The sequence below is a fragment of the Erithacus rubecula genome, assembly GCF_903797595.1.
Source record: "Erithacus rubecula genome assembly, contig: SUPER_Z_unloc_2, whole genome shotgun sequence".
NCBI classification, from domain to species: Eukaryota; Metazoa; Chordata; class Aves; order Passeriformes; family Muscicapidae; genus Erithacus; species Erithacus rubecula.
In genome coordinates this window covers 12,829,098-12,855,857 of record NW_027635860.1, presented here as the reverse complement: position 1 = coordinate 12,855,857, position 26,760 = coordinate 12,829,098, and the positions used below count along the sequence as shown (strand labels likewise).

The 26,760-nt window shown below is 34.0% G+C and overlaps 1 protein-coding gene across 1 annotated transcript in view; it reads right to left on the bottom strand.

Annotated features, from left to right (window-relative positions):
• MAN2A1 (mannosidase alpha class 2A member 1) overlaps positions 1–26,760 on the bottom strand; it is a 107,119-nt gene that overhangs the window by 53,115 nt on the left and 27,244 nt on the right. Inside the window, exons 4-11 of the mRNA XM_079331052.1 lie at positions 19,257–19,428; positions 17,462–17,589; positions 15,848–16,021; positions 14,733–14,919; positions 9,405–9,582; positions 5,237–5,439; positions 1,032–1,217; positions 1–53 (exon numbers count right to left, since the gene is read on the bottom strand). The exon at positions 1–53 is cut by the window's left edge and continues 62 nt beyond it. Coding sequence (XP_079187178.1) covers positions 1–53; positions 1,032–1,217; positions 5,237–5,439; positions 9,405–9,582; positions 14,733–14,919; positions 15,848–16,021; positions 17,462–17,589; positions 19,257–19,428 — 1,281 coding nt within the window. The remainder of the gene's footprint in view (positions 54–1,031; positions 1,218–5,236; positions 5,440–9,404; positions 9,583–14,732; positions 14,920–15,847; positions 16,022–17,461; positions 17,590–19,256; positions 19,429–26,760) is intronic.

Here is a 26,760-nt window from a genome sequence, read left to right as displayed (position 1 = left end):
TATGAGCAGAGTCAATAATCACTTTCTTCACATTCATTATTGAATGGAAAAGCCTGTTAAAATATTTAAAATCTTAGTTAGTTTTCAACTGGTTTTATTCAATGTTGTAACACCAAAATTTAAAAACATTAAAAACTCAAACATATGAGTTGTGGAAAAATAAATAAAATTTCTACCATCAATATAGCATGAAATTAAGAACAGTTGGGTGCAATAGGTGACCAGAATGCAAAAATATTCTGAATTATATTCTTGTCTTGCATACTGAAAGTGAGGTACATCTCCTCCTGTATGCTGTGCTACCAAAAGTGTATCCTTACAATACTATCTTTTCAAAATGCCAGTCTTAGAAAAGTTTGCAATTTGTATATTTGATTTTCGTTTTCTATAGTGGAGACAAGCCTGAAACACTGATTACAAAGTCAAGACTGTGTTTACATAGGATTAAGAGAAAAATCAGAAACACAAAAAATATAAACTATATAAACTACTGAAATGTCTACAAATTTCTAAATACAGAGAGCTGGATAATTTTATTTGTAAAGTGAAAAAAGCCTTTATTTTACTCTCTCATAACTGATTTGTGAATACCTATGATCTAGTAGATAAAAAATATGGAATTAAAAAATAGTAGTCATGATAGTTTTATACAAGAAAGAATATTTTAGATGCATTTAAAACAATTACTTAATGAACATGCTCTATCAGCAGTCTACCATCACCACCTTAATGAATCAAATTTGCTAGTTCATAACATTCCAATATGCAGAAAATTCTGTTATTAAGAAAATCTCAGTAATGTGTCTACCTTATGAAATATCAAAATTTTGTTTAGACATCAAATCCTTACTTAGAGAGTTAAAAAATATTTCATAAATGAAGAGCATGGGTAATCAAATCCACTTCTAATATACAGCACCTCTACACTTTCAGTGGAGTATGTTGCTGTATCAAATCTGTATGTCTGAAATAAACACTTCAGTTCTAAAAATGCAAAAGGAAATTATGATTATGTATTTATAATAAATTACCTGGTGCCATAATCCACAACTACCCAATCTTTGGCTGTTCCTGGAAGAGCATCATGATGCTGGAAGAGTCCAAGGTCTCTTCTAGCTTCTGTCAGCAATTTATAGTTACCCACAGAAGGAAATACACTCATCTTCTCAGATTTACTGGACTGTACTAAAGCCAAGGAGTAGAGAATTTCAGCCGCCCTGGAATTGCAGAGAATAATCAAGAATTAATGCAGCATTAAAATACAGAAAGCAATACACATATGGTCTATGGAATAAACTGTAAATAGTTCTGTGAGCTCTGTAAACCTTATTCTTCCTGCAAGAATTGTGATGGAAAATGGACCTTGAAAATAAAAATATGACGGCACAAACGGAGATACTCATAAATGTGTGAGATAAATGGATTTGGTGTTAAAACCTCACAGTACAGATAAAGTGCCTTACAAAAAACATACAATTCCCATTTCAAAAACAACTTATTAATGAAATAAATTTATTTTAAGCAAATATACTAATCTGTGCATTATCAAATATCTATTCTTCCATTCACACTTAAAGCAAACTAAATTCTTCTAAAGGCTTAAGCATCTCATGCACCCACTCACTATACATTTACCTCAATAAAGAGAACACTAGAGTCAAAAACCCTTATGCTGAATGGAATGCAGATCCTTTCTCTTCTAAATCTGTTGCAAAAGTCTAGCACTAAAATATTACCACCAGATTGTCACTTGCTTTATGAAAATCTAAATTTATTTCACAAAAATATCCCCATAATTGCCAGTTATTATGGATATTTGATTCACAAAAATGCCTGTACAAATCCAGGAAAAACAACTATTAACTCTTTTCCTATCTTCTCTTAAAATGTTACAGTTCTATTTACAGAAAGCCTGAAAAGTGTCAGATTATCTTTCAAAATTTATTAGGGGTTAATGAACATTTCTCAAGTAATTGAAGTAACAAAGGCGATACAGGTTAATGACACAAAAAGCAAAGAAATCACAACAACATATGTTCTTGTAATATTACAACTTCTAGGCATGCAAGTAATAAATTTTCAAAAAAGGAAAATAAGTTAACTTTTTCATTTACCCAAGTTGCCAGTGAGGGTATGTGTTCAATTTTAAATATAATACAACAAAAAAAATAATAAAAATCCCTTGTTTTTCAGACTATGCATGAAAAATTCCTTTAGATTGGTTTTCTCTTCATATTAATACAACACATAGGTCACAGTTACAGAAAAACTGCAACTAACACCTACCCAAGTAAACAGAAAGGTGCACTGTTAATGTAATAGCCTGAGCTATTTTCATATTGTCAACATTTCATGAACAGGATGAGATTTTGCTCTTACATGTTAGACAATCGCTCATAAGCTACATCCAAAACCAAAGTGTTACAAAATTATAATTACTATATTTAATTACCAGTGCTAGATTAACCTTAATCACTGTAATTTAAATTTTAGTGCAAATTCCTACTTCTGTGTATCCCTCCTACTTTGTTCTACTGCAGCTTAATTTGAAAGAAAAACAAAACTTTTTGTTGAAAAAAGGCAGAAGATTTGCATTCATCTAGTGAATAAACCCTGCTCAAAAGCATTTTACCTTTTTTTAAAAAAATTGAGTTAACACAGACCTAACTTAGCTATAAAGAAGAGAACACAACAAATTTTATTCCTTAAAATAAGGGAAGATTTCCCTCCCCACAACTGATATTAATTTAATTTTCTTTTTTATTTATAGGGATGCAGATGAAGTTCTCAGATGCCGAATTTTCCTTTCCTGTCTCAATATTTTTCTAAACAGTAAAATGGTCCAATGGTCAATGACACTCAGAAATACAGCACTGTGTTAGAGAATGCTTCAGGTTACAGGTAAGCATCATAATACCTTTCCATAAAAGCTGTATAAAGCCTAGGTTTTCTCACCCCTGTTTCAAACTACTGCAGCTGACCTAACGGTTTCCAGAAATTTTCCACTTTGTTGTAATTTGTATTATCTGTCCCTGACAGAACACTGCAAATAGACCAAAATTTGCTTCACGGATTTGTCAAGGCCTACACTAGCTCACCTTACCCAGGTCTGGTTTATATTTAACCTATATATGTAATTTTTCCAAGAGATTTTGAAATCTCAAGATGTAGTATGTTCTATCCATCTGTATAGTTAAAAGTATCACTGTAGTCTTCATCTTCTAAATTATTTCAATAATTTTTTAGCAGATTTACTGTAATGTTTACCTGCTCACATCAGTAATTAACAAAACCACAGATTGTGTCCATAACTTGTCTCAAACTATGCTGTTGTTGTTTCTATCTTTTCATTACATTAAATAATTTTTTCACCCTTTAAAGTCCTTCAATCCATCCATCTCTCACTTCAGATTAAAAAATCAATAATGTCTCAAATCACTGTCAATCTCTATTATAAAATCCTTGAGCTTTTTTTCACTTCTTTACTACACAAAAAAACCTAATTTCAAACAGGAAAAATCTTAAATAACCAATTATTTTCTTGTTTAAATGGTTAGTTTCCATATTGGGTCCTGAGGCAAAACACTATTTCCTGGCTATTAAGTAACAGGGCAGTGCTACCTAATTCTAGTATTGCTAGAACTTAAAAACATTCATCCTTGGTAAAAAACACACACACATGTATTCACTTTCTGCAAATTCACCTTCTACCTTCATGGCTTCCTTCCCTCACAAATATGGACAAACACCAGGCAGACAGATAGATGGGTGTCAGCTCAAAAATACCATAGAAATAATTATCACGAGTTTGAGGATTAAATATGATCCTACTGTATTTCCTTTGACATTAAAGAAATAAAAAATGAAAGGTAAAACTCCTACTCCTTCTGTTCTCATAGCTAGTGTGAGATTCATGAAGCTTCTCATGATTTCTGAAAACAAAACTGACAAAAAATACTGATTTAAAAAAAAAAAAGAGAATACATCTATACATTCTGCTCCTCCACATTGTTTACAAAGGATAATGAAAAAGACTTCCCAGGTGCTTTTTTAAGCTGTACTTTAATACATAAGAACATTGACAGATTTGTGTTTCTCCAGAGATTCTTTACGTATACATTTTTCAGAAGTTGAAGGCAAATGAAATATTTAAACGAAGAAATCTCTTTAATAATGTAAAGTTTTAAATACTACTAACAAGTTCATATGAAGCTTTCTGCAATCTATGCAATAAAAATCAGGCAAATGACAATAAAGTAATTACACCTAAAAATCTTGAAAAAATAGACTATGATCAAGCAGAAGGAAATTAAATCCTTGGTTCATTTTAAGAGACAGAAAGAAAATTAATCAAAACTATAAAAAAACAATTAACTAGATAATTCAATTTAGAAGAACATCATCTTTCTGCCTTTTCCTGTTCTCTTGTTCATCTTGTCTTCTCCAACAGCAGTATTAAACAATGTTGTTTTCACCGAAAATTAAATATTCCTGTGATGAATCATCCACTTTACCACAGGAAAAACTGGATTCCTTGGAAAAAGTAAAACAAGCTCTGCTAGATACAGTTCTTCTGAAAGGTACTTGTATCTGCCTACAAAACACTACTTTCCAAGATCTCTTGGAAATGCTGCTTTCCACACCTCTCTTGCTCATTCTATTATCAGCATCCATTACAGCAAAACATTGTAGTCCTTAAGGAAGGCTGTATATGAATTGTTCAGGGTTTACATCATAGCCATCTGCCCTAGATTTCTTTCTGGAGCTTTATAACAGACTTAAATTATCTTATGTCTGCTACAAGGGAGAACCACTTAAATACTCCATTACCAAAATTCAGCAACAATTTTTTTTTCTTTAAAGAAGATGCAGACAGTTTTCAGAAGAGTAGTCTTAGATCACTTGGTATACAACATTCCTGGCTATTTCTCAGCTTCCTCTCAGAACCTTTGTAAAATTCACACCTTTGTACTTCTCTCTAAAAATGTTCACACTATAGCCATCTTTACTTTACTTTGTTTTGATTGCATGTGTGGCTTTTGCTTCCCCTATTAAGCTGCCTTTGTCTCAATTAATGAGTTTTGTAGCTCTGACCCTTCCAATTCTCCTCAAAGTCCTGCTGGTGGGGGAGTGAGCAAGGGGCTGCCTGAGGTTAAAACCATGACAAATACTTCCACATTCTTCTCTCCTGTGTGCCATGAAATACCTTATGAATTCACTGGATGGAAGGATTTACCTTATGTAGGATTCCAAGACTCTGTCCAGGTGTTTATAGAAGGGTCGTGATGTAAAGTACCCACTCCAGTAATGATGATCTCTGTCTGCATAGGTGAAGAAGTCTCCACTTAAAACAGGAAAAAGTGAATTGCTGCTCTTTTCACCCAAATTGCTTTCTTTGCGCAGAGCTTCAAAGTAATCAGATAAAGTTCCAAACTGGGCCTGAATGAAAATTAAAAGTACTGTAACAAGGTTCAATTTTCATTAGGCAGAAAATACAAAGAGAATGAATATGCTTAGTTCCATATACATTTGAGAAACATGCCACTCTTCCAGCAGCTTTATAGCAGAAAACCCATCCTAAGAATCTTTAAAATTCCCCTACACATTTTTCAGACAAGCTGGATAACATTTCAAAACTCAATACAAGAAGTATTCTCAAAAAAGGCATTTAAACTCAGTAAAAGGAGATGGATCTGTTGGAGCATGTCCAGAGCAGAGTCACAGAAGTGATCAGAGGAACACCTTCCCCACAAGAAGAAGATGAGAGAGGTGTGGCAGCTCAGCCTGGAGAGCAGAGGGCTCTGGGGAGACCTTTACTGCAGCCTTCCAGTACAGAAAGGGGCCTTGCAAGACAGATAGGACAGGCTTTTAGCTTGTGCTGAAACAAGAGGTAGTGGTTTTAAACTAACTGGATAGATTCAGGCTAGATATAAAGACAGCTTTTAACATGAGAGAGGCAATGCACTCAAGGTGCCCACAGAGGCTGTGGATGCCCCATCTCTGGAAACATTCAAGGCTGGGTTGAATGGGTCTGGGCAATCCGATCTAATTGAAGATGTCTGCTCATTGCAGGGCAATTGGAGGAGACAGCTTTAAAGAACCCCACCAATCAAAACCATTCTACAACTCACGAAATATGATTTTTTTTTAAATTTAGATGGATATATAAAATAATATCTAAATGTTAAAAAAAAAAGTGAAAAATTATTTCATGTCTTACAAGTAAGTTTGTAATACATGAGCTAAGTAATACTCAAAATTACCCAAGTAGCTGTCTGAGCTAAGTAAGAAATTTAATGCAATGCAACAAAATTATAATTCTACTAATCCTGTATTTTCAAAATTAACTGTCTTGTGCTCCAGATCTTGCTAAAGCCAAAAGATGACTGTTGATTAAAAAAAAAAATAGCATTTGCTTTAAGAAACTGGTTCCTTAAACTCTGTACAAAGAAATTGTATTTAGAGATGTAGTAAGTGGGAGTATAAAAAGAAATTAATTATTTTGTCATTTTTAAAAATGCTCAGGCATGGTAATAGCAGATCTTTACAAGACAGGTCAAAAAATGGTATCCTCAGGATTCAGGAGCACAACAAAAAAAAAAAAAAACAAAAAGAAAATTAATTATTTCTGTTGATGTTGTTAGTGTTGAGAAAAGTTGTTTTAAAAAGGCATAACTGGCAAAATGGATTTTGAATGAAAGTGAAAAAAAAATTAGTGGAAGCTGTAAGGATAGAAGACCATATTATGTTACCAGAAATATCTTCACCATAAACTATAATGATAATATCAAGCAATTTTGTTTCCCAGTACTATTATTATTTTTAATAAGTAAACAATGTAGCATGCTACAATTTACCAAAACCAAGTTTTAGTAAAAAACTTTTTAAAGTGACTTGAAGTATAAAGATTATCAGACTATCACTATGATAACAAAATCATATCTTTTAATCATTTAAAAAACCCAAACACTTTCACTTCAGGGTCATTCAGTTCATCCAAGTATTTTCTAGGTAGGTACAATGATATCTTGCCATTTTAAGCTGCAGTAAAGCAGAGAAAGATAAATATTGCCCCTGAAATCCTACCATTAGTGAAAACCTTGCCTTAACAGGCACTTATAGGATACTAGATCTTTTCCCTCACTGTCATTGGTACCTGTAAGCAGAAAACAAAAAACAAAACCAATGCACCAAGAGAAGGCACAGAGATGATCTCACTTCTGCATTGAATCCAAGGATAAAACCACACCAGAGGAAGCATCAGTCTGATGGATGGAAACAGTGAAATAACCTGGTAGTCTTCTACTGACACAGAAAAAGACTCAGCTTAATTAATGTATAATAGATGCAAAGGAGATGTCTGAATAGGAGATTGAATTTGTCAAGAGCAAAATAGGTACATTTTACAATGATGTACCACATACTTTTAGAACAGAATAGTGGCTGGCAGGAGAATCTGTAGATAAACTTCACAAAGAGCTGTCTGAAAGAATTAATCTCTCTTCAGATCAAAAGGCAGAGTAGGCACTTCCTTGTGTAAGCAGCAATGTCCCAGGCATCTCAGAAATGTGAACTCTTCCTTTATGTAATCTATATTCTTACATAGCTAAGCATGTCCTGTTACTTGCCTGTGGAATTACATTCCACTAGGGAAAGTTGAAGAAGAAAGTAGAAGAGTTGAAAGCTCTGCATTTCAGTTCATATTTTTGAGAATAAATGACATCTGTTTCACACAAAACAAATAATCAATCCAAACCAAACAGAAAAACACAAAAAAAAAAAAACCCAACAGTCAGGTAACAAACAACTAAGAAAGGGGGAAAAAAAAATACACGACAAAACCAGAGAGAGAAAAACCTAAGTACCTGAATAGGAGATAGAAATAGAAAAGAGAAATGCTCTGATACCAGCTGCTCAAAATACCCTAGGCATGAAGTGGCAGACCCAATGGATTTTGTATCTTTTTGTCTGGGTATTAAAAACCAGAAAAAGGGTTGAATGCTTCATGAGGGAACCAAAGGTTAATATGACTCCAGATAGGCACACCTGGCCTAATGAAGTAGACTGCTAGATTCCTTGACAACGGGCTGAGCAGAAGAACCTTTCAGAAAAGGAACTTTCAGAGATCCCAGGACAGCACTGCTCCTTGAAGAATGAATTCAGGGCTTCAGTTTTTGCCCTGCAGACAGTATCATCCAGCTGAGGTTAGGAAGAACTACTGAAGAATGTTGCAGTTAGTATCCAAAGAGTACAGTACATACATTTTTTGATAGAAATAAAGCTAGTGATAGCAGCAAGCTTTAGTTTTAAAAGATAGACTTTAGATTTTAAAATTTTGGAGAGTAGTCTCCAGGCCTATCACCTTTCACTAAGACATAGTAGTCCTTCACCATACATCATGCCACTAACATCCCATGGGAAACACACAAAATCCAGTTTCCAGATGAAAATATAATCCCAATAAATCATCTTTCTTAGGCAGAACACATGTCCAGAAGTCAGCAGGAAATAATAACGTACTACAGGCACAGCTGGAAGACTCTGGGGAGATCTCAGAAAAGACAAGGAAAAGTAGATGCACATAAAAACCATTTGAAAGATACCAGACTTGGTTTAAAAAAAAAGCCTAAATGTGAAAGCAGAAAAAGTGCACTCTCAAGTGGCACTCAAAAAACCCAAGGCTGTGGCTCCCATTTGTTATTGTCATGCCGAAAAATGATGAAAAGTTGTTGGAATACAGAGAACATGTATAGTGGAAGAAGTCCCTAGGGCCATCAGCTTACACATTAGAGCACATGAGTGTGTGTTTTAACTCTTACACATAATTGTTGATTTGAACTGGTACATCCTCTGACAATTGTGTTAGTATACTCAGTCATTTTGTAGCCAGGACAGTCTCAGATTTTATTGTATTCAACAAGATGTGCTGGCAATAGCATCTCTTAAGATTTTTTAGCTTTTTGGGATGTATAACTGAGAGGATGCACATAAAGCAGCAAAATCTTGTTGAACTTCTAATAAGAAAATATAATAGTTTAATGTATAATGTTTAATAATAGTTTAATAGTATAATGAATCTTAAGTAAAAATACCTGAACCCTGTGAAAACAGAAGCACTAAGGAAACTATTAAACCTGCTAGCTGTTCTCTAAATTAATCTAGTTTGGAAACTACATATAGTTTTCAAACCATTTGTATTAAAACTTTTGTTTTGGGGCAAGAGAAGATAGTAAAGGCAAAAAAAAAGTAAGCTACCATGACACATCAATTTGGTGTTAAATAATATATGAAGTTTCACATTCAAAAAAACACTCAAAACTTATCCACAATTATTTTTTCCATGAAGAATCTCAGAATATTGGGAAGTACTGTCTTCTCCACAAACCAGAAAATGTGTTGTTTACCTTAACATGCCACTCAGGGCGAGAATTCATGTAATCAAACAGCTTCTGATAATTCTGGTACTGTTGGTCCCATTCTGAGCTCTCGGTGTAGCGGAAATCATCTCCAAGTGGAGCTAACAAAACCTTCGTACGGAAAAGCTTTGACTTCTTCCTGTACTGATCTAATATCATCCAAGCCCTTGAGGAGAGAAAAAAATAAGAGCAATTAAGAGCATTTGGCGAGATAATTCTTATATACCAAACTGTACATTAGGATGACCCTAAACAAGACATATAAAATTCTGTTATCTCACTTTGTAACAAAATATTGGATGCAATTCTCCCCACTGGGACACCTTATCCAACCTACCATTGTTGCAAACATCATGTTAATTAAATCCTTCAGTAAGTTTATCAAGCTTCATCTCAAGCAGTAGGGCTGTCTGGATCAATTTGTGTCTGTGCTGAAACTAACCTACAGTTTGAATTATGTTTACCTGCTTTACGTTCAGATAACAATCCTAATCCTCTCCAGTCCCTATTTACAAGAATAAGCAAGATCTTCGTAACCCCTCTGGCACCCTCCTTCAATACTTTTTTCATATCTTCATGCCCTTGCCCGCAAATTAATCTCTGAGGAACTCTTGCCTTAAAAATAAAAATAAAAAATTTCAGGAGGAAGTTTGCTGCTAAAAGTCACTGTTCTCCCTTCACCCAGCATCTTACATGTCTTAGAACCATCTCTCTTGAATCTTTGAGTCCTGAAAAATTAAACCCACTTTTATGCTTTTGGCCTTAAAAAAAACCCCAGTCAACCCAGAAACAAAATACCCACACATGCACTCACAGAAAAAACTGCAGAATTATACTTTGGCACCTACTAATCCTAGGATTGGTAAACTAACAGTTCCATAGCAGCAATATATTAAGAATCACAAGTCTGATATCTAGGTTACTGGGAAAGTCCATTTTCAAACCTCCCCTTCCAAGTCACAATTAATATCAGCATCTTCAGATGCTGATACTCTCTAATTAAAATTTAGATATAAATGAAATTAAAATTTAGATTTTAAATTATTCCTATAGGAAATATAAACCATAGTAACATATTTAAGAAAACAGAAATACAAATTTCAAGGCTTTAAAGACAAAATAGTAGAAATATTCAGATTCTAATGAAGTTCTTCTGTCTTTTCATGTCTTTTTAATAGATGATCTAGCAAAATCACCTTTCAACTCGTGCTCTTGAAGAATTGCTGTATAAATACTTATGCAGAAATTCTAGTCCAATATATTTGAAACCCCTATTTCTTCAAAAAGCACGTCAGGGTTACTTATGCATCTGATTGCAGAAGTACTGTATAAACACAAGGTCTGACTGAATTCTGGAGAAAGGGGGCACAATATTAACTTTAGCTAAGGATCTACAGAGCTTTAATGAGACTAGAATTTACCCAACTAGTGGCTTGCTCCCATCCCCTGTCTATTAGTGGATTTATAGTCCAGATTACCATTCAATCATTCCCATGGTTTTAAACAGATTTAAACAAAAAAGGTTCCTCACCAAGTAGCTACCAGAAAAATTGGCACAACACAAGACTTGGCAATGCTTCCTTCTAAGGAGCCAGTCTAACTCAAATTTTCCACATACAGGCTATGGCTGAAAACATATTTTAGTGTTGAGGCTCTTAAAAAACACGGGTTACAAAGTTATTTGACTTTGACATCTCTCTTCAAAGTCCTCCTCTGGTTTCTTTCCAAATATCCTGCAAAATTCATCAGTATTGCTGCTCTCCCTTTGTTAAAGTACTGATAACTGTGGGATTATTACACATTTTTAAGAGGAGAGCAAAATCTTCCTGCAATATAAACCACTTTTAATTGCAAAAACACTGAAGGCCATCAATTCAGATATATCCTTCTAGGTTTCTCCAAATACTTCCTAAATCATTAATTCACACAGGAGTGTGAAAGTGCCAGCAGAAAGCTCCAGACAGAGTACTGTGAATGCAAGAGAAATATTTTTGGAGAAAAAAAAAATATTCCATTGAGTCTCATCAATTTTTTTCCTTATTGTTCTCTGTGGAAACAGAATTTTGGTTTTGATACATTTTGATATGTATCCTACCTACCTGAATGAAAATCTGAAAACCATGCAGGAGGATTAGGCCTGATAAACTTTTTGTTTTCAAACTTTCAGATTATCACTGAGTGCTTGAGACCTTTTGCAAGTAAAGGAAATCTACTTTTAATGCAACACCCAAGTATTTGAGTAAATAAATACCAAAACAATTAACAATTAATGGCTGGGTTTGACCCTTCCTATGTTAAAGGGAGAGGAGCAATAGCCAACTGAGTAGGCAATCACAGACATTAATCACCAAGTGACCATATCATGTGACCATAAAGATAAAAAGGCTGGGGGGGGAAAATGGACTTTTGAACGGTATCTGGTGAAGAGGAAAGTACATTCTCTACCCTTCTCTGAAGTACATAACTTGCAGTAAAGATTCTCTCATATTTCATGCCTGGGAGAGAGAAACACACCAAAACAAACTGTGCTTCTGAGAACAACCCATTTCCATTCAAGAAAAAAAAATCAACCCAAAAAAACAAACAAACAAAAGAATTACAAACCACAAAACAAAAAAACCCAAGCAAACAAAAAAAAGAAAATAAACAAAACTCAGCTGCTTTTTCTTCCTAGTGTGAAAAACTTCATCCTTCATCAAGTTTATGGATAAGGTTGCAGGGAAAATGCAGTAGTAGTCTTTATAACCTAAGCTGTTATGAAGTGTAATTTAACAAGTACAGGTTTTCAATTAGGTTGCTGCTTCATTCTTTCTTACCAGGCCAAAACTTGTGTGGCAAGGCAATGAAAAATCCAACAACAACTACTAGCCTGAAGTTTTCAACTTAGCAGCTCTTTAAGTTAGATGCAAGACCATAACAGTATTGAAATCAAATGCCACAGTCCCAGCTGAGTATTCAAGATCTGGGTTTTATTAACTTTGTTGCAGCCTTGGCATTGAAAAAAAGGTCAGTGATCTAAACCTGGTCTCTAAAGTAAGCAGCTTTTTCAAATCCATGAATGTCCTGTACTTTTCTAGTCTTAAAGCAATCAGAGATAAGAGGCAGATTTATTAGTGTGGTGCAAACCTACAACCTTGGAAAACTTATGATGTAAAATTAGATTTTTCAATTCTGGAACTTATGCACCTCCTCACCATAACAACTGCAAAACATGTTATTCCAGAGATTAAGTCAATAATGGTTTCTGGTTGCCTACAGTATTCCAACTTTCTCAAAAAATACATGAAGCGTTTTAGAATTCTCCATCAAAATGTTACTTTCTGTTTTAGTGATTTTATGTGAAACTAGATACTAAAAGTGTGATTCCAGTGGTCCAAGTGTAAGTAATCCAGGCTTCCAACTCAGGTGTTAGTTTTACTTTTTCTATAGGTATCATACAGCATACTGATGTTTCAACTCCACATTAGACACCAAAACTGCTTATATATAAAAAGAGATGATGCAAAATATAAAGTTTCAGAGACATATTGAGATGATAATCGCTTCAGCTTGATCATATGTTCACTACATCCCTGCCTCATTTATCTTACTATTTAATATCCTTTGACATGTGAAAGCTCATTTCTTTTACAAGATCTAATTTAGATTGTTATGCAAAGGTTGCATCTAGGAAGTGCAGGGATTAAGAATAATTTAAGACCAAGACTCTTAAAAAGACTATTCCCAGCAGACACTAAATTATACTCATAGCCTCTATGTTTCAGGTATTTGTTAAACAAGCTCCTCTGCAAATATTAGTCTCAACTAATTAAGATATATAGTCAAGATATTTCTTTTTACAACTTTGATTTAATGACATATGAATTTTACTTCACATGCAATAGGTGCTCTGTGTGTCACAATTTTTCTACATTTCTCCTTTCACCATCATCTTTCTTTCCTCTACTTTAATCAAACCCCATTTCCTATCATCACTCCAACTTCTACCTTTAAATACTACAGTTATAATGTATTCTGTTAAATTTTGGTTTTATCTTCAGTAGTATTTTGCAACTGAATTTTGTATAAGTGAAGTTTTTGTGATGCTTGTCAGAATTTACACTCAAGAAAAAAAACATAGACATGCAGGGCTTCATACTCATCACTTCCAAACCTCATCACCAAGGACCAAAAAGTCACCCTGCTCTCCTCAATATGTTTGCCACACTCAGACATTTGTATAAATTATAAACAAGTACCTTAATTTAAACTCTGGAAATCTGATATAGTGTGAAGCCTGAAGATAGCAACAGGACCATAGAACACAACCATTTTCTGGAAAAACCTTTGGCAGTTTAACTTACTGCCCTTTCTTTTGTTTCTTTTCCCATCTTTTCTTCCTTTACTCTCTCTCCCTCCCCATCTCCCCACCCATTACTCAAAATTGAGAAGCAATTTTTTGGAAGTGTAAATTTGATTCTTAACTGTGACAAAACTCAGTGTTTCTATTTGGAAATTAAACCTGAATTTAATAGGAATTTCCACCCTGGGCACTAAGAAATGGGCATTTTCACCCTAGGCACAAAGAAACAAGAATCAGATTAACTTCAGGTTTACACTTCAAGAAGATTAGGCCACAGATTGCCAAGTTTTCAAGGATATACCATGGGAAATATCTCACTGTTTGTAGTGACAGCACACTACATCCTGCTGCCCCTGAAGTGTTTCATTTGCAGGGGACAGATCACTGTTCATAAAAATCACAAAATTCACAAAAATCACAGAAACCACTACCGTGAGTCCAACCAGATGACTGTGCTCTGAGTGCCATTCATGGACTCACGTACCATGAACAGAAAATTTTTAAAAATGCCCCTTCCTTAACTCTAACTTTCACTCCATGTTCATTAACAGCTATGTTCCCAACCAAGAAGCAAGCCCTACATTATGCAATAGGCAGCATTTACCCATGACAAGCTTATTTTAAAAACTAGTACTAGTTTAGGCTGGGATAGAGTCATAGTGGCCAATATGGTGTGATGGGGATTTGCTCTGATGACAGGGCTGAACAACAGAGAGATGATTTTGTTATTTCTGAGCAGGATTTGCACAGAGCCAAGGCTTCTCCTGCATCCCAACCCATGAATTTTCTCATTTTACTCTTCTGATTCTCTTCCCCAACCCACCATGGCAGCATTGAGCTTAGTGGAGATAAGCTGCTCACTGGGGTTGAACCACAACAGAACTAAATTCACCAAGCTGTGCCAGACATCCTCTTTGACCAGTATAATTAATTTTTTTAAAGTTATTCCCTTGAGGAGTATGTGAAAACTGTACCTGTGTTGAACATTTCCAGCATGAATGACTTCTGGTGGGACTCTCCAAGGGCAACTTATTCTTCCTCCAGGAAGCCGTTTGAAATCAAACTGGCAGCAGATTTTGGGATCTGGGCCACAAGTATGAGGAATATCATAGCTATAGAAAGGCATCATATGACAAAGAATATCTGTACTGGATCCCAAATCTGGAATTAAATAGAGTAAAACTTTAAAATAAACCCTCTCAGATTTGCCAAAAGTAAATCACTTCCTCGTTTTCAGTCCAAGGACTGTACTAGAAAGTTACCACATCAAGGCAATTTCTTATTTGGAATATCCATATCTTGAATCTATTTTTGTATGTACCTTATATGTATAAAGAGGGTAAAAACAGAGATGCAACCAAGATTGGAATGTTCTAGTGAAGCACCAGCTGACTGGGAAACAGAGGAGCAAATATTACGTGTGTTTTACCCAGATAAAACTTGTGTTTTTCAGAAACTTAGAAGTAATAAAACACATCTTTTATACTTTGAGTGGATTAAAATAACAACTTTAAAAAAACAAATATCAAAATAAAACAAAGGAAGAAAAAACCCAAAAGCAAATCACCCTGCTGTCACTGCCTCATTAGCACAATATTTGAATTAGCTGAAATATTCCTCCTCCTCCACTTTATTTCCACATAGTAGAAGAAAGAAAAAAAAGTGAAAACAAGTACAAGAAATTTTCACCCCTTTAACTTCTCTTATGTATACTTGCAAGGAACATGAAAAAATGGGGGGAAAAAAGAGCAGGTAAAAGCAAAAATAAAAGTAAAAAGAAAGGAAGATGAGACAAACAATGGCAATAGCATTGGTTTTACTTTTAGTGCCTTTCCTAACTCACAGATGTTTTCATTTCCCCTATTCAAAGAGGAAAAAAAAAAAAAGAAAAAAAAATCTCTTAAATTTAACAAAATGAAAGCCTCTTTTTTTTTTTTTTAACAGAATTGGAAGTTTAAAATTTTCAGGTCTAGACAAACTCTGCTAAATCTCTTCTGTAAATATTTCCACAGTACTTATTCAAGTTCTCTTCATATTTTACTTGTGTAAATAACAAAATAAATTGACATAAAAAAGGAAGAGCACATACCCCAGTTCTGTCTCCAAAAAAATTCTAGTGTCTTCTGTGTTGAAAAATGTTTTTTAATTGAGTAGTGAATTCTCTGTATAAGCATATTGGAAAATCCTGCACGCTTCAGAAGGTAAGCCATTGTTGGTGAATGCCCAAATGGATCAACTGCCCATCCAGACTTTGGTTTTACTCCTTTTGACAAAAGAAAAAGGAAAAAGGGAAGAAAGTTCTATTTTTCACTCAAAGAAAGTTATTCCCATAATTCAAATTAAAGTACTGAAGACAATATTTCCAAGATGTTACAACCAATTAAGCATTAAACCTCCTGCAGAACTGTTGTATTATAAAAGCTAGAATGAAACACTTAAACAAAAAAAAAAAAAATATTTTAAAATAAGGCATTCTAAAAAAATTTGTAAAACTAAAAATAGTACTCCTTGTTGCTTCATTGCTTCAAATTTGCATCAAATATCTTTATTTAGAATCATTAATTAATACACATCCTCCTTCACTTAAAGTAGTTTGCAGACGTTGCAATTATAAAAGAAAGTTGAAATATAATTAATGGATGTGGATAGATAAATGTGGTAGCTTGTAGAAATTTCATTGTTATTTAAATAATGTTAATCTTTTTGGCTTCAGAACTAATTTTTTTGTATTTATTAGTTTGTTAATCAATAGAACCATGTTGGTTAATACTCTCTTTTCACTGAACTTCATGCTAGTAAATAAAGAAGCTACATGTAACTTTTGTTTAATACATCAACATGGTTCCTTTGGTACTTTCTACGTCTTTCCACAAGAAACACAGAAAGGAATGCATTACTCTTTTATTAGGTCTTCCCTTAGGTCTTCCCTTCCCCCTCCAATTATGTCAAGCTGTGTTTATGGAAATTGCAATCTAAGAAAAACAGCGAAAGAGCTTTCCAAAATAATTTCAGTTAATTGGATGAAATAATGTGAATTTATTATTAAGGTCACTGTACACATATTTTCTATAGTTTCTCTCATGGAATTAAATAAAAGAACATCCCAGAGCCAGCAAAACAGTTCAGCCAATATAACTGCAGCCAGTTATTCCTCAATTCTAGCATTACTATGGGTTTAGGCTTTATAACTACTATTGTTGCTACTACATATTAATCTTTTTTTTTTTTTTTTTTTTTTTTTTAATCCTTACAGAGGAGAAACTAATGAACACAAAGTAGGCAGAATAGTTCCACATAAAAGCAGAAGAAATTTTTTAGTAGTTTTAAGAATTTTGTCATGATTTTCAAAAGACAGAAGAGGTAATTAAAGACTGTTTAGACCAGACATGTGATCTAAAATTCAGCATGATTTAGTGTTAATATGTGGTTATGCCAACATAATATGCATGTCTTACATTGATCAACACAAAATTCTGTGCCATAAAATTTTTCAATACACCTTGTCCAGGAACTTTTATCTGCAAAGAGGAATGGCAAATACCAGACTTGATCCCACAGCTCTTCCTGCAAGTGGTCCAATTTAATGTTTCAGAAAAGCTTAGTAAAAAGAACCTTCCAAGTACCTCAGAAGTTGTTTTTTTTTACAGCATTTCCTTATTCACTCTTGTATTAACATAATTTAATTTTAGATTAATGTACACACCAAGGTTCTTTTCTAGCCACTGATGTCCTTCTATCATTTGGTCAATTACAGCAAAATAATGAGAAGAAGCTTCATCAGGCATGACCCATCCTCCTGTTACTATTTCAAATTGTCCATCTTTTATTAACCTGAAAAATACATAAATCATACGAAAACACACTCTTAAAATCAATTTCTGTACACTCAACAAGCATTTACCAGCAATGTGATTCCAAAATCTAAATTGTTTGTGCGACTTTCCCCACTGCACTACACTTCTTTAATCAAACAGGGAAAAACTGAACTGTTGAACAGTGAAATATTTAATGCCCTTGTGCAGTGAAAACCAGCTCTACTGCATGTATCATATTAGATTCTTTTTAATGAGGAAGAAGGCTGTTTCCTGCACAGATTACAAAAATAAAATATATGTGTGACAGCACTGAAGGCCAGCTGAGCAAGCTGCTCAGACACAGCACATTTTAAGCACTGCTAATATCTCACCATCTTTGATCTAATATTCTTTTTAGAGTTTTAGAGAGCTGATAGATCTTGGAAGTTTATTGTATTCATAAAGGCTTCAGAACATCTCCCTCATTAAAATGCCTCTTGAAACAGGTCACAGGACAACCCAGTCTCTCTATTGTCAGTGATCATAAAGAAGGCACTCCCAGCATCAGGTTGTCCCCACAGTTTCAGCATTTACATTGTTCACCACCATAGAAGTGTTTAATGAATTCAAGAAAAAAACACAGTGAACTCATCAAAACTTAGGCCAGTCACATATGATACCCATGAGAGAAATGAAAAGCATGCAACAAAAATAATCTCAAGTGCAGCTTCTCCAAGTCTTCTCCAGTTTGAAGTGCAACTTAGCCAACGCCTGACTCCTCTGAAATGAGCACATAGCTCCCTAGTGACTATCAATTACTGTTTACTCTGTTCCAAGGGATATTTTTAATGAAAAAAAACCCACATAGCTCTGCTATAACATTTACCTACTGCACATAATTTTTTTTATAATGTAGGTTTTTTTTTACCTGGGTCCCAAGATTTCCAACTTTACCTAACCTTTGCAGCTGTGAAGATCTCACACACTTTAGGCATAGTGCAACACATGCATCTGGAAGAGGGGCATGAGAAGTAGGCCATCAAGGACCCATCAGTTCCTGTCTTAAAGCCAATAAAAATAAGAAAGAAGTCCCCACTTTTTGAAAATTCCAAACTAGATTCATACTGCCAGTTTATCCAAAGAGCCTGTTTCCTTGTCCCAATGCCTAGGCGAACTTTTCACTTCTATATTCCATTTTGACTTGTGATTTTAAAAATTATTAAGAAGAGCCAGGGTGTAGAGTAAAGCAGTTGAATATTTATAAAACCCCATTGTACTTAAACACAAAAGAAATTCACAAATTGTTATTCAAAATAAAATCTCACAAAATTTTATATAACAAGGAAAATAATACCATATATAAACAGCTAGTATGAAAGATTATATATATTTTATTATAAATTCCTTGTGTGATTTCAAATAAAGATTATTATTGCTACTCCCTTACAATTTGAACATGATCATGGTTGTACATGGGAACTTCTAATCAAATTTTCAGGCAACTCAGTAATTTGTCTCCACTTCTCTGAGCAGATTTTTGTTTTGCAACTGGGAGAAAAACCAAACCAAGCCCAAAAAGTTAGAACTGAAACAGTTGGTTATTCTAGCAATTCTGCATCACAGGTGAAATCTCAAGTTTACGGTGTAGTCAAATACACAAAGTCTCAAAACAAGATACATGGAAGAAAAATTAAATATTCAAACCTTTTAACAGCATCCTTTTTTTGGCTATCTATTCCGTCCCACCATTTTGAGAAGTAAGAAATCTCAGACCATATAAATTTCCTTCGGTTGTCTTCTTGTAGTTTTATAACCATGTTATTTAAAATGTGCTGTGTCTGATCTCTGAAGTAATCATCAAAAGTCTTCAGCCAACCTAGGAAAAAGAAAATATGAAGAAAATATGAATAAAAATGAAGCCTGTTTAGAGAACTGGCATCTTAGTCTCTTTATAGAGCAGTCTCTGAGAGAACTGGCTCCTCCTCACTCCCCAGAAAAAGCTAAGCAAAGACTGTTCTTAAAAAGCTGACCATTACCTGCCATGGACAGCTTGAAGGGCTAAATTTCCAAGGACTTTCTTTTTACAGAGATTGCATTTTATTTCCTAAATGCACAAACATATAAAATTATTAAACTTTTCACTTTCTAGTTTTACAATGCTTTGCATAGTAGAAAATTTGATCAACAGAATACATGGACTCAAATAATTGTGATTCAGTGAGATGCAAAGGAAAAAGAAATTTTAACCACATTTCCTGACTTTACAGTCTTCTTTAACCTCTTCATAATACTTTGCATGAGAGACTATATGCATCTTTCTTCACAAAACCTGTAACTATAGCTGAAAAAAATTGTGTCTGCTCATTAATTACTGTAAAGTGTCACATCCCTACTTCTAGCAACTTTTGTCATATATGCACATTTTAAGATTTGTGAAAGTTTCCACACTATGCGAAGACTGCACTCCAGACAAATACTATGCTTGTAATTCCACTCTGATTTACCAATTCAGTTCTGCAGAGCCATTGCCATTCTAATAGTGCCAGTCTGCTTATAGGATACAGGATTAGACTGTTATGGAATGACATTATATTGTTTCAAGGAAGATACATAAATGCAGAAAATTCTTCTAAAATAATTCTCAAGTTGAATTAAGAAAAAACTTTATAATTATATAAAGTCTGAATATTGACTTAGAAAGGATATATGATACTTTAGTTTAGGGATACAAAAACTTATTCTTCTTAGGTAGATGGACAGCTACTGTTCTTAATTTGCAAAAGAAGAAATAAAATTATAAGACTCCAGAGGAAAAGTTCTAGGTTATTCTTTTTTTCTTTTACAAATGTTTAGCATCTAGAAGATTCATCACCTTTAAAACAAGTTTCTGTACAGATAGACAAATGGGACCAAATCTGTCTGAAAGGGGGAAACAACATTTTGTCAAAGTAGTTAATATGAGGGCCAAAAGCATAAAATTAAAACATACTTTCTTTAGAGGAATGGAAATAGCTTGATACAAAAAACAGTTGACTGCAAATTACTTCCATGCAACAGTTTAAAGACAAAGAAAAAAAAAAAAGTGATGAATAATCCGAATTTGTGATCAAATTTCTTTCTGACTTCTACCAATTTCAGTCTGGGTTTTTTTTTTTTTAATAGATGCTTTCACTCAAAAAATTTAGAATAATTTGCTATGTGATCTTTCTCAATTCTCACTTACTTTTCAACAAATCAAGGGAATATTTTACTGATAATTACATTAAAAATGCTCATACGTATTAGACTACCAGTTTATAGCTTTATATTAGAAATTTTTCTGCAAGAGACAGTACCATCCTAAAACACAACTAAAAGAGGATAAATTAAAACCATTCCATGATATTCCTGTACAGATATTATATTATATATATATTAATTATATATATTGTATATCATATATATTATATATATTATATATTTATAACAAACTATTTAAAAATATTTTCATATTGCAGCAATAAAAGCAAATTTAGACTAAATTAGTCTTCTGAAATGCTCTTGAAAAAGTAAATATACCAGCCTAACTAAAACACCAAGTTAAATGTCAAAGTAGCTGACAAAAGAATATAGTATGATGTAGGAAGAATGGTGTTATAAATGAAAGATTGTTTTGCTTTAACATACTCAGTTTATTAAGTTAAAGAAGATTGTAACATGGTTAACACACTGAACTGAATACACGCCAGAGTCCTAGGAATTTTTACAGGTATTCACAGATTTAGCTGAAAGCCAACAGGAAGCCCTCTGAAATGTAATTACCATACATCTATTTATTTATGAATTGATGAAAAGAATATTCTGCATTGAAAAGGACCCACAATAATCACCTAGTCCAACTGCTTGACCACTTTTGGATTGACCAGGAAGAGAGTTATTAAGGCATTACCCAACTGCCTCTGAAACAATCTCCCCAGGAAGCTGCAGAGCAGTGAGGTCACTCCTGAGACTCCTTTTTCCAAAATGGACAATTCCAGACAGCCCAGCTGCCCCTCACTGCACAGCCCTTCCAGCAGCTCCACTGCCCTCCTCTGCGTGCATCCCAGTGCCTTCACATTCTTCCTAAAGAGCAGTGCTCTAAACTCAATGACTTACAGAGACTCTTCAATTTTGCTTGGAGATACACAATAAAAATTAAAAATCTAAATCTAAATTAAAAAATAAAAATCTAAAATAAAAAAATCAAATTAATTCAGAAGCTAAACAAAGTAATGGATAAATCAATGTACAGTAGCTAGACAGATTATTATTTCACACCTCAGTCCCTAATACAACATAAAAATTTAGAACTCAAGCTCATTCTTGTGCTTGTCTACACACTAAGAATTTGTTCCCAGGCTGAAAGAAAAGTTGAATAGGGAACTTTCAATACAAAGACAGTTTACACAGGGAAAAATTTCAGTAGTTTAAAGCTGCAATTACCAATACTAAATATGCTATTAACAGCAAAATAACACTTTGCGGTTTAAATGAACATAAAGTTCTTTGTCAACATAAAAATCACAGGATCGCAGAATCACCAAGGTTGTAAAAGACCTCTGAAATTACAAAGTTCAACCTCTGACTAATCACCACCTTATAAATCATATGATGACACTGAGTGTTGTGTGCAGTTTTTCCTTCGACACCTCTAGGGATGGTGACTCCACCATTCCAATATTTAACAATCCTGTAAACAAGAGAAAAAATGGTACTGTGTTTCAAATTATTATGCTAGGCTTGATTTAATACATATTGAGGACTTTGCCAGATACTTTCATTTTCTGCCAGCCTATGTGATAACAGAGGGTACACACTGTTGAGCTGCTTGCCTTTTGATTCTCTCTCTTATGCTTTTCCTCAAAAGTGTGGAAATTTGCTATCTCCCCCAACCTCTGTGAGATTTATCTTCATTATGCAGCTGTTTCCTTGATTTTTTCCTCACTGTAATGTAAATTTACTTGACTCCAAGAATTATTTCTGAATATCAACATAACTCATTGCTCTGCAAAAAATCCTGAAACATTTAATTAACTGATTTGCCACTATTCCTGTCTACACTTTCAAGTTCAAATTCTTTCTTGAAGCTCTATCAGCTCCTTCCACTAGAGAAAGGCAGCCTTATGTCTTAGCATAGTTGACACAGATGTAGACATAAAGGGAAACTTTCAGGACAAAATCAGAACAGGAGCTGACAAATTAGCATTATTCAAAAAGTTATTTTATTAAGCAAAAGTGTTTAACAATTTGATGATGACAAGAATCACAAATCTATATATAGCTAAACTATTTAGGTACTGCTTACATATACCTGCAAGACTCCTGGCATGCTATTTTCACATTTGCACTTTTTTTTTTTTGCTGTTGTTTAAAATAAACTGTTGAAATAAAACAAAATCAGCTTTTCAATTGCTTACTTCCACAAGTCACCCTCCACGGTTTAAGAGGAAATGTGACTTTAAAACATTTCTTGTTTCTGATGAAGTCTATTTTAATGAAGAGGCAGATCTCATGAATTTCTGAAATATTATGCCCATATATACTAGATTAATGCATTTTTGATAGAAGTTTGCATCTGTGATTTACTTTTCAGGAGTTCATAATAATTCCACTGAGTCTAAAATTCCCACATCAGTGACGCTTCTTGCAACACAAGAAACTTGAGTAATTCATTAATTTTATGTCAGTATTAAATAAAACCATTATGTTTCAGCTAGCGCTATACAGCTTTCCAGAAAATAAAAGCATCCTCTTGGCAAATACATTAGTGGAACTTTAGTCCTTGATCTTTAAAATGTACACTCAGGTCAGTAAAAATTATCAGTAAATTTTTTTGTTTACATTTATGCTTGATTCTCAGCTAGCTAGTTCTGGTGGGAAGAAACAGCTAAGACATTGTTTTGATAGCTGAGGAAGTAAAAAATGTATCATAAACTGTGGGGATGTTCTTGTTCTTAATTACATCCAAGCTCCACATAATGCAACAGTAAAACAAAGTTATTTCATACAACAAATACAGGAAAAAAAATCTACCAAAAAACCCCACCAACAACAAAAATCCCAAACAAACAAACAAAAAAAAGGGACATGTAGTCACAACTTCTTACTTCCAAAAGAAGAGCTTTAAAGAACTTAAGCATTGTGTGCATATGCTTAATTGATCAGGCAATGGCAACAAGGCAAATACTAGAAATAAATCTAAAAGCTAAATTTTAACTTACATTTCAGTAAGTACGATTATACATGAAAAATAATTTGGCATTAGCTCCTCTGCAGATTCAGCATTTTTAAAAGTCCCTTACTTTAAAGTAGAAAAAAAACATTTTTTTAAAAAAATTCAGAACAACTGCATCATCATTCTATGATGTAAAATACAGAACAAACATACAAGTTGATATTTTATGGATGTTTCTGACATAACCCTTCAGTGCTAATTTTACCAAAAAGTATCTTTTCAACAAAGATGAATGACTCATAGCCAAGACTCTGAAATAAAACTTGAAAACACCTGATAAGGCAACCTCATACAAAAACAAAAGTTGTATAAGATTGTTTCTCATTTTTCTGTTTCGCATAGTCAAATCAGATAAAAAGTCCTCTGAAGCATTCCTTTGTTAAGGAATTGTTCACTCTAATTTGAAAAAAATTAGGTACATGAGCTTGTTCCTACAAAATATGCACCAAAATAAAATAATTTAGGTAGAAGAAGATACCCTGAAATCAAAAAAATATGACATTTAATTAATATTTACTTTTCCAACAGCATCGCATCACTTGTAAAAGATCTCTGCTCAAGTTAAAACAAGAATAATTTGATTTATCAAGATTTATTTTCTAAGCATAACTAAAAATACAAATGATTGCACATTTCACAAAAAGTAAAATCTGCCACTATCTGAGATACTAACAAAATTATAATTAAACTTCTTACATTTTAAGTCCTATGCAATATCTACTTTTGCTTTTGTACATATCAATTCTGCTGCCATCATAGTTAAGATGGAAAATAAATTTCTACTGATAAGCAGTCAAAAGTGTCCTTTCTGTAACAGTCCTGTCAGTTTTCAAAGGAACTGTACCTCTTCTGCAAACACAAAAACATTGAGAAATAAACCAGGAATAAAACTCAAATTTCCCTCATTCAGCATGTCAAGAAAAACTTGTGAGCTGTCCATTTCTTGTATTTTGGTGGGTCAAACAACAGTTTAAGCAATGTGTGTTCCAAACATTTCAGAAAAACTAAAAAGTCACTAGAAAAACATATCCAGACCCAGTGAACAGAAAACATATGTGAAACTCCATGATATATTAACAGCATGAAATTTTATGGTCAATTTTTCTTGTATCTTAACACTGATTTAGGTATATGTAGATTTTCTCCTGAGAAATGGAGACTGTCTTAAATAATAATAGGTGGTTCATGTGAGTAGTAGTAAGGCAAAGTTACCAATGCTTTACATAATTGATGGAGTGTTAAAAAGTAGTGTTTACTTCTGTCCTATGTGCCCATACACTTGCACATGGGATGTGAAGCAAGAGAAAAATCTACTTCAGTCACTTTCAGTTCCACTTAAGTGTTGCTTATTCTAGATCTGTAACCACTACATTCAGCAAGGAAATACTCTTATCTAGTACACATATATATTAGAAAGCTCAAAAGTTTCAATTCTTAAATATCTTAATGAGAAGTCATTACTAAAATCATTACAGATCAATAGATGCTAGAGGTGTCTTCCCATCCCTCCAGTCATATCCAAGCCTCATCTTTCAAGTTCATCTGTGCTGATTGACAAAGTCATCATCCCTGAGCAAAGCTCTCCCCCTGCATGTCAACTGCCTCCTCCACTTGAGGCAGCCACAAAAAGCACAGTCAAAGAAGGTGAGAGCCAACATAATGCTCAGCAGGTTATATGCTCTCCCCTTAATCTGCTCCTGACAGAATTGCATCTACCTGTGATAGTTATAATCTCACACAACAACCAAACTCCTCTCCATGGTTTAAGATTAAACTGCACTAGGTGAGTCCTCCAAAAATCAGACATGATACTAAGTTGCTCAAATCTTTATCAGCTGCCAGCAGCTAAAGACAATTGTGCCACCACTGATCAAAAGTCTGAAGGGGGCCCACTCTCAACACTTATTTTCCAAAATGGATAAACATATTAGGTACTTCAGAGAGAAGCACAAAGACCCCAAATTTGCAGGTCATGGCTAAATTCACACAGAAGCAGCTAACCCAGATTTACCATCACAAAGTATTTCAGAGCACCGGCAACATTCAGTCATCCCTCAAAAAAGAAGGTGGAACCTAAACCCATTGCCTTCCCCACTGATTGCGTTTCACAGATTTCAGAGAGTGACTTAGATTGGAAAGGACCATGCAATTTCTAGCCCCACACCATGAGCAGGGATGCCAACCCCCGGAAAAGGTTGTTTCAAGGCCTTTTCTTTGCCTTTGAGCTACGCATTCTTGCTACATAACAGGTTATATGATAAGTTAAGGAGAAAGTAGCCTCAAATGAGAAAACATAAAATCTAATGAGAACTTAAAGCTTCTGCAGCTAATATAGTAATACCTTTACTGACCCCATTTCTTGGTAAATATCTTTCACATACATTGTTGCACTGTACATTCATGATGACTTAAACTTTTTTTTTTTCCAAAATGCATTTCCTTTGCACAATGTTTTTAATTCTCTATGGGAGAGGAATAAGGTAACCAGTAGTTATACAGGAGATTCCAGATGTTACAGATATGTTTTTCTTCTTTCAAATGCTTGTTAATATGCAACTTCATACTGCAAAAAAATTCCACAGGAATGTCCTTAAAAAGCAGTATCAAGTAATGAGATTTCTATAAAAGCCTTTACAAAAGCAAACAATAACCAGTCTCACACAATCAACTTTGGTGAAGAAATGCTTTACTTTTACCAGGGTTCTATCTCAGTTTACATCCACTGAATACCAACTGAGAAGCTTGAAGAAGCCAAGAGATATTTAGGTTGTATGCAAGAGGAGATACTGATTTCTTCATTTTAGTTGCTGCTGGCGAAAGACAGACATAATTTTATTGTAAAGGCACAAAGAACTTACATACTAAGAACAAAGACTTAGGAACAAAAACCAGACACCATCAAGAAAATCAACTCTCAATGGTGAATGACAGTAGCATTAAGATTTCAGGCAAGCC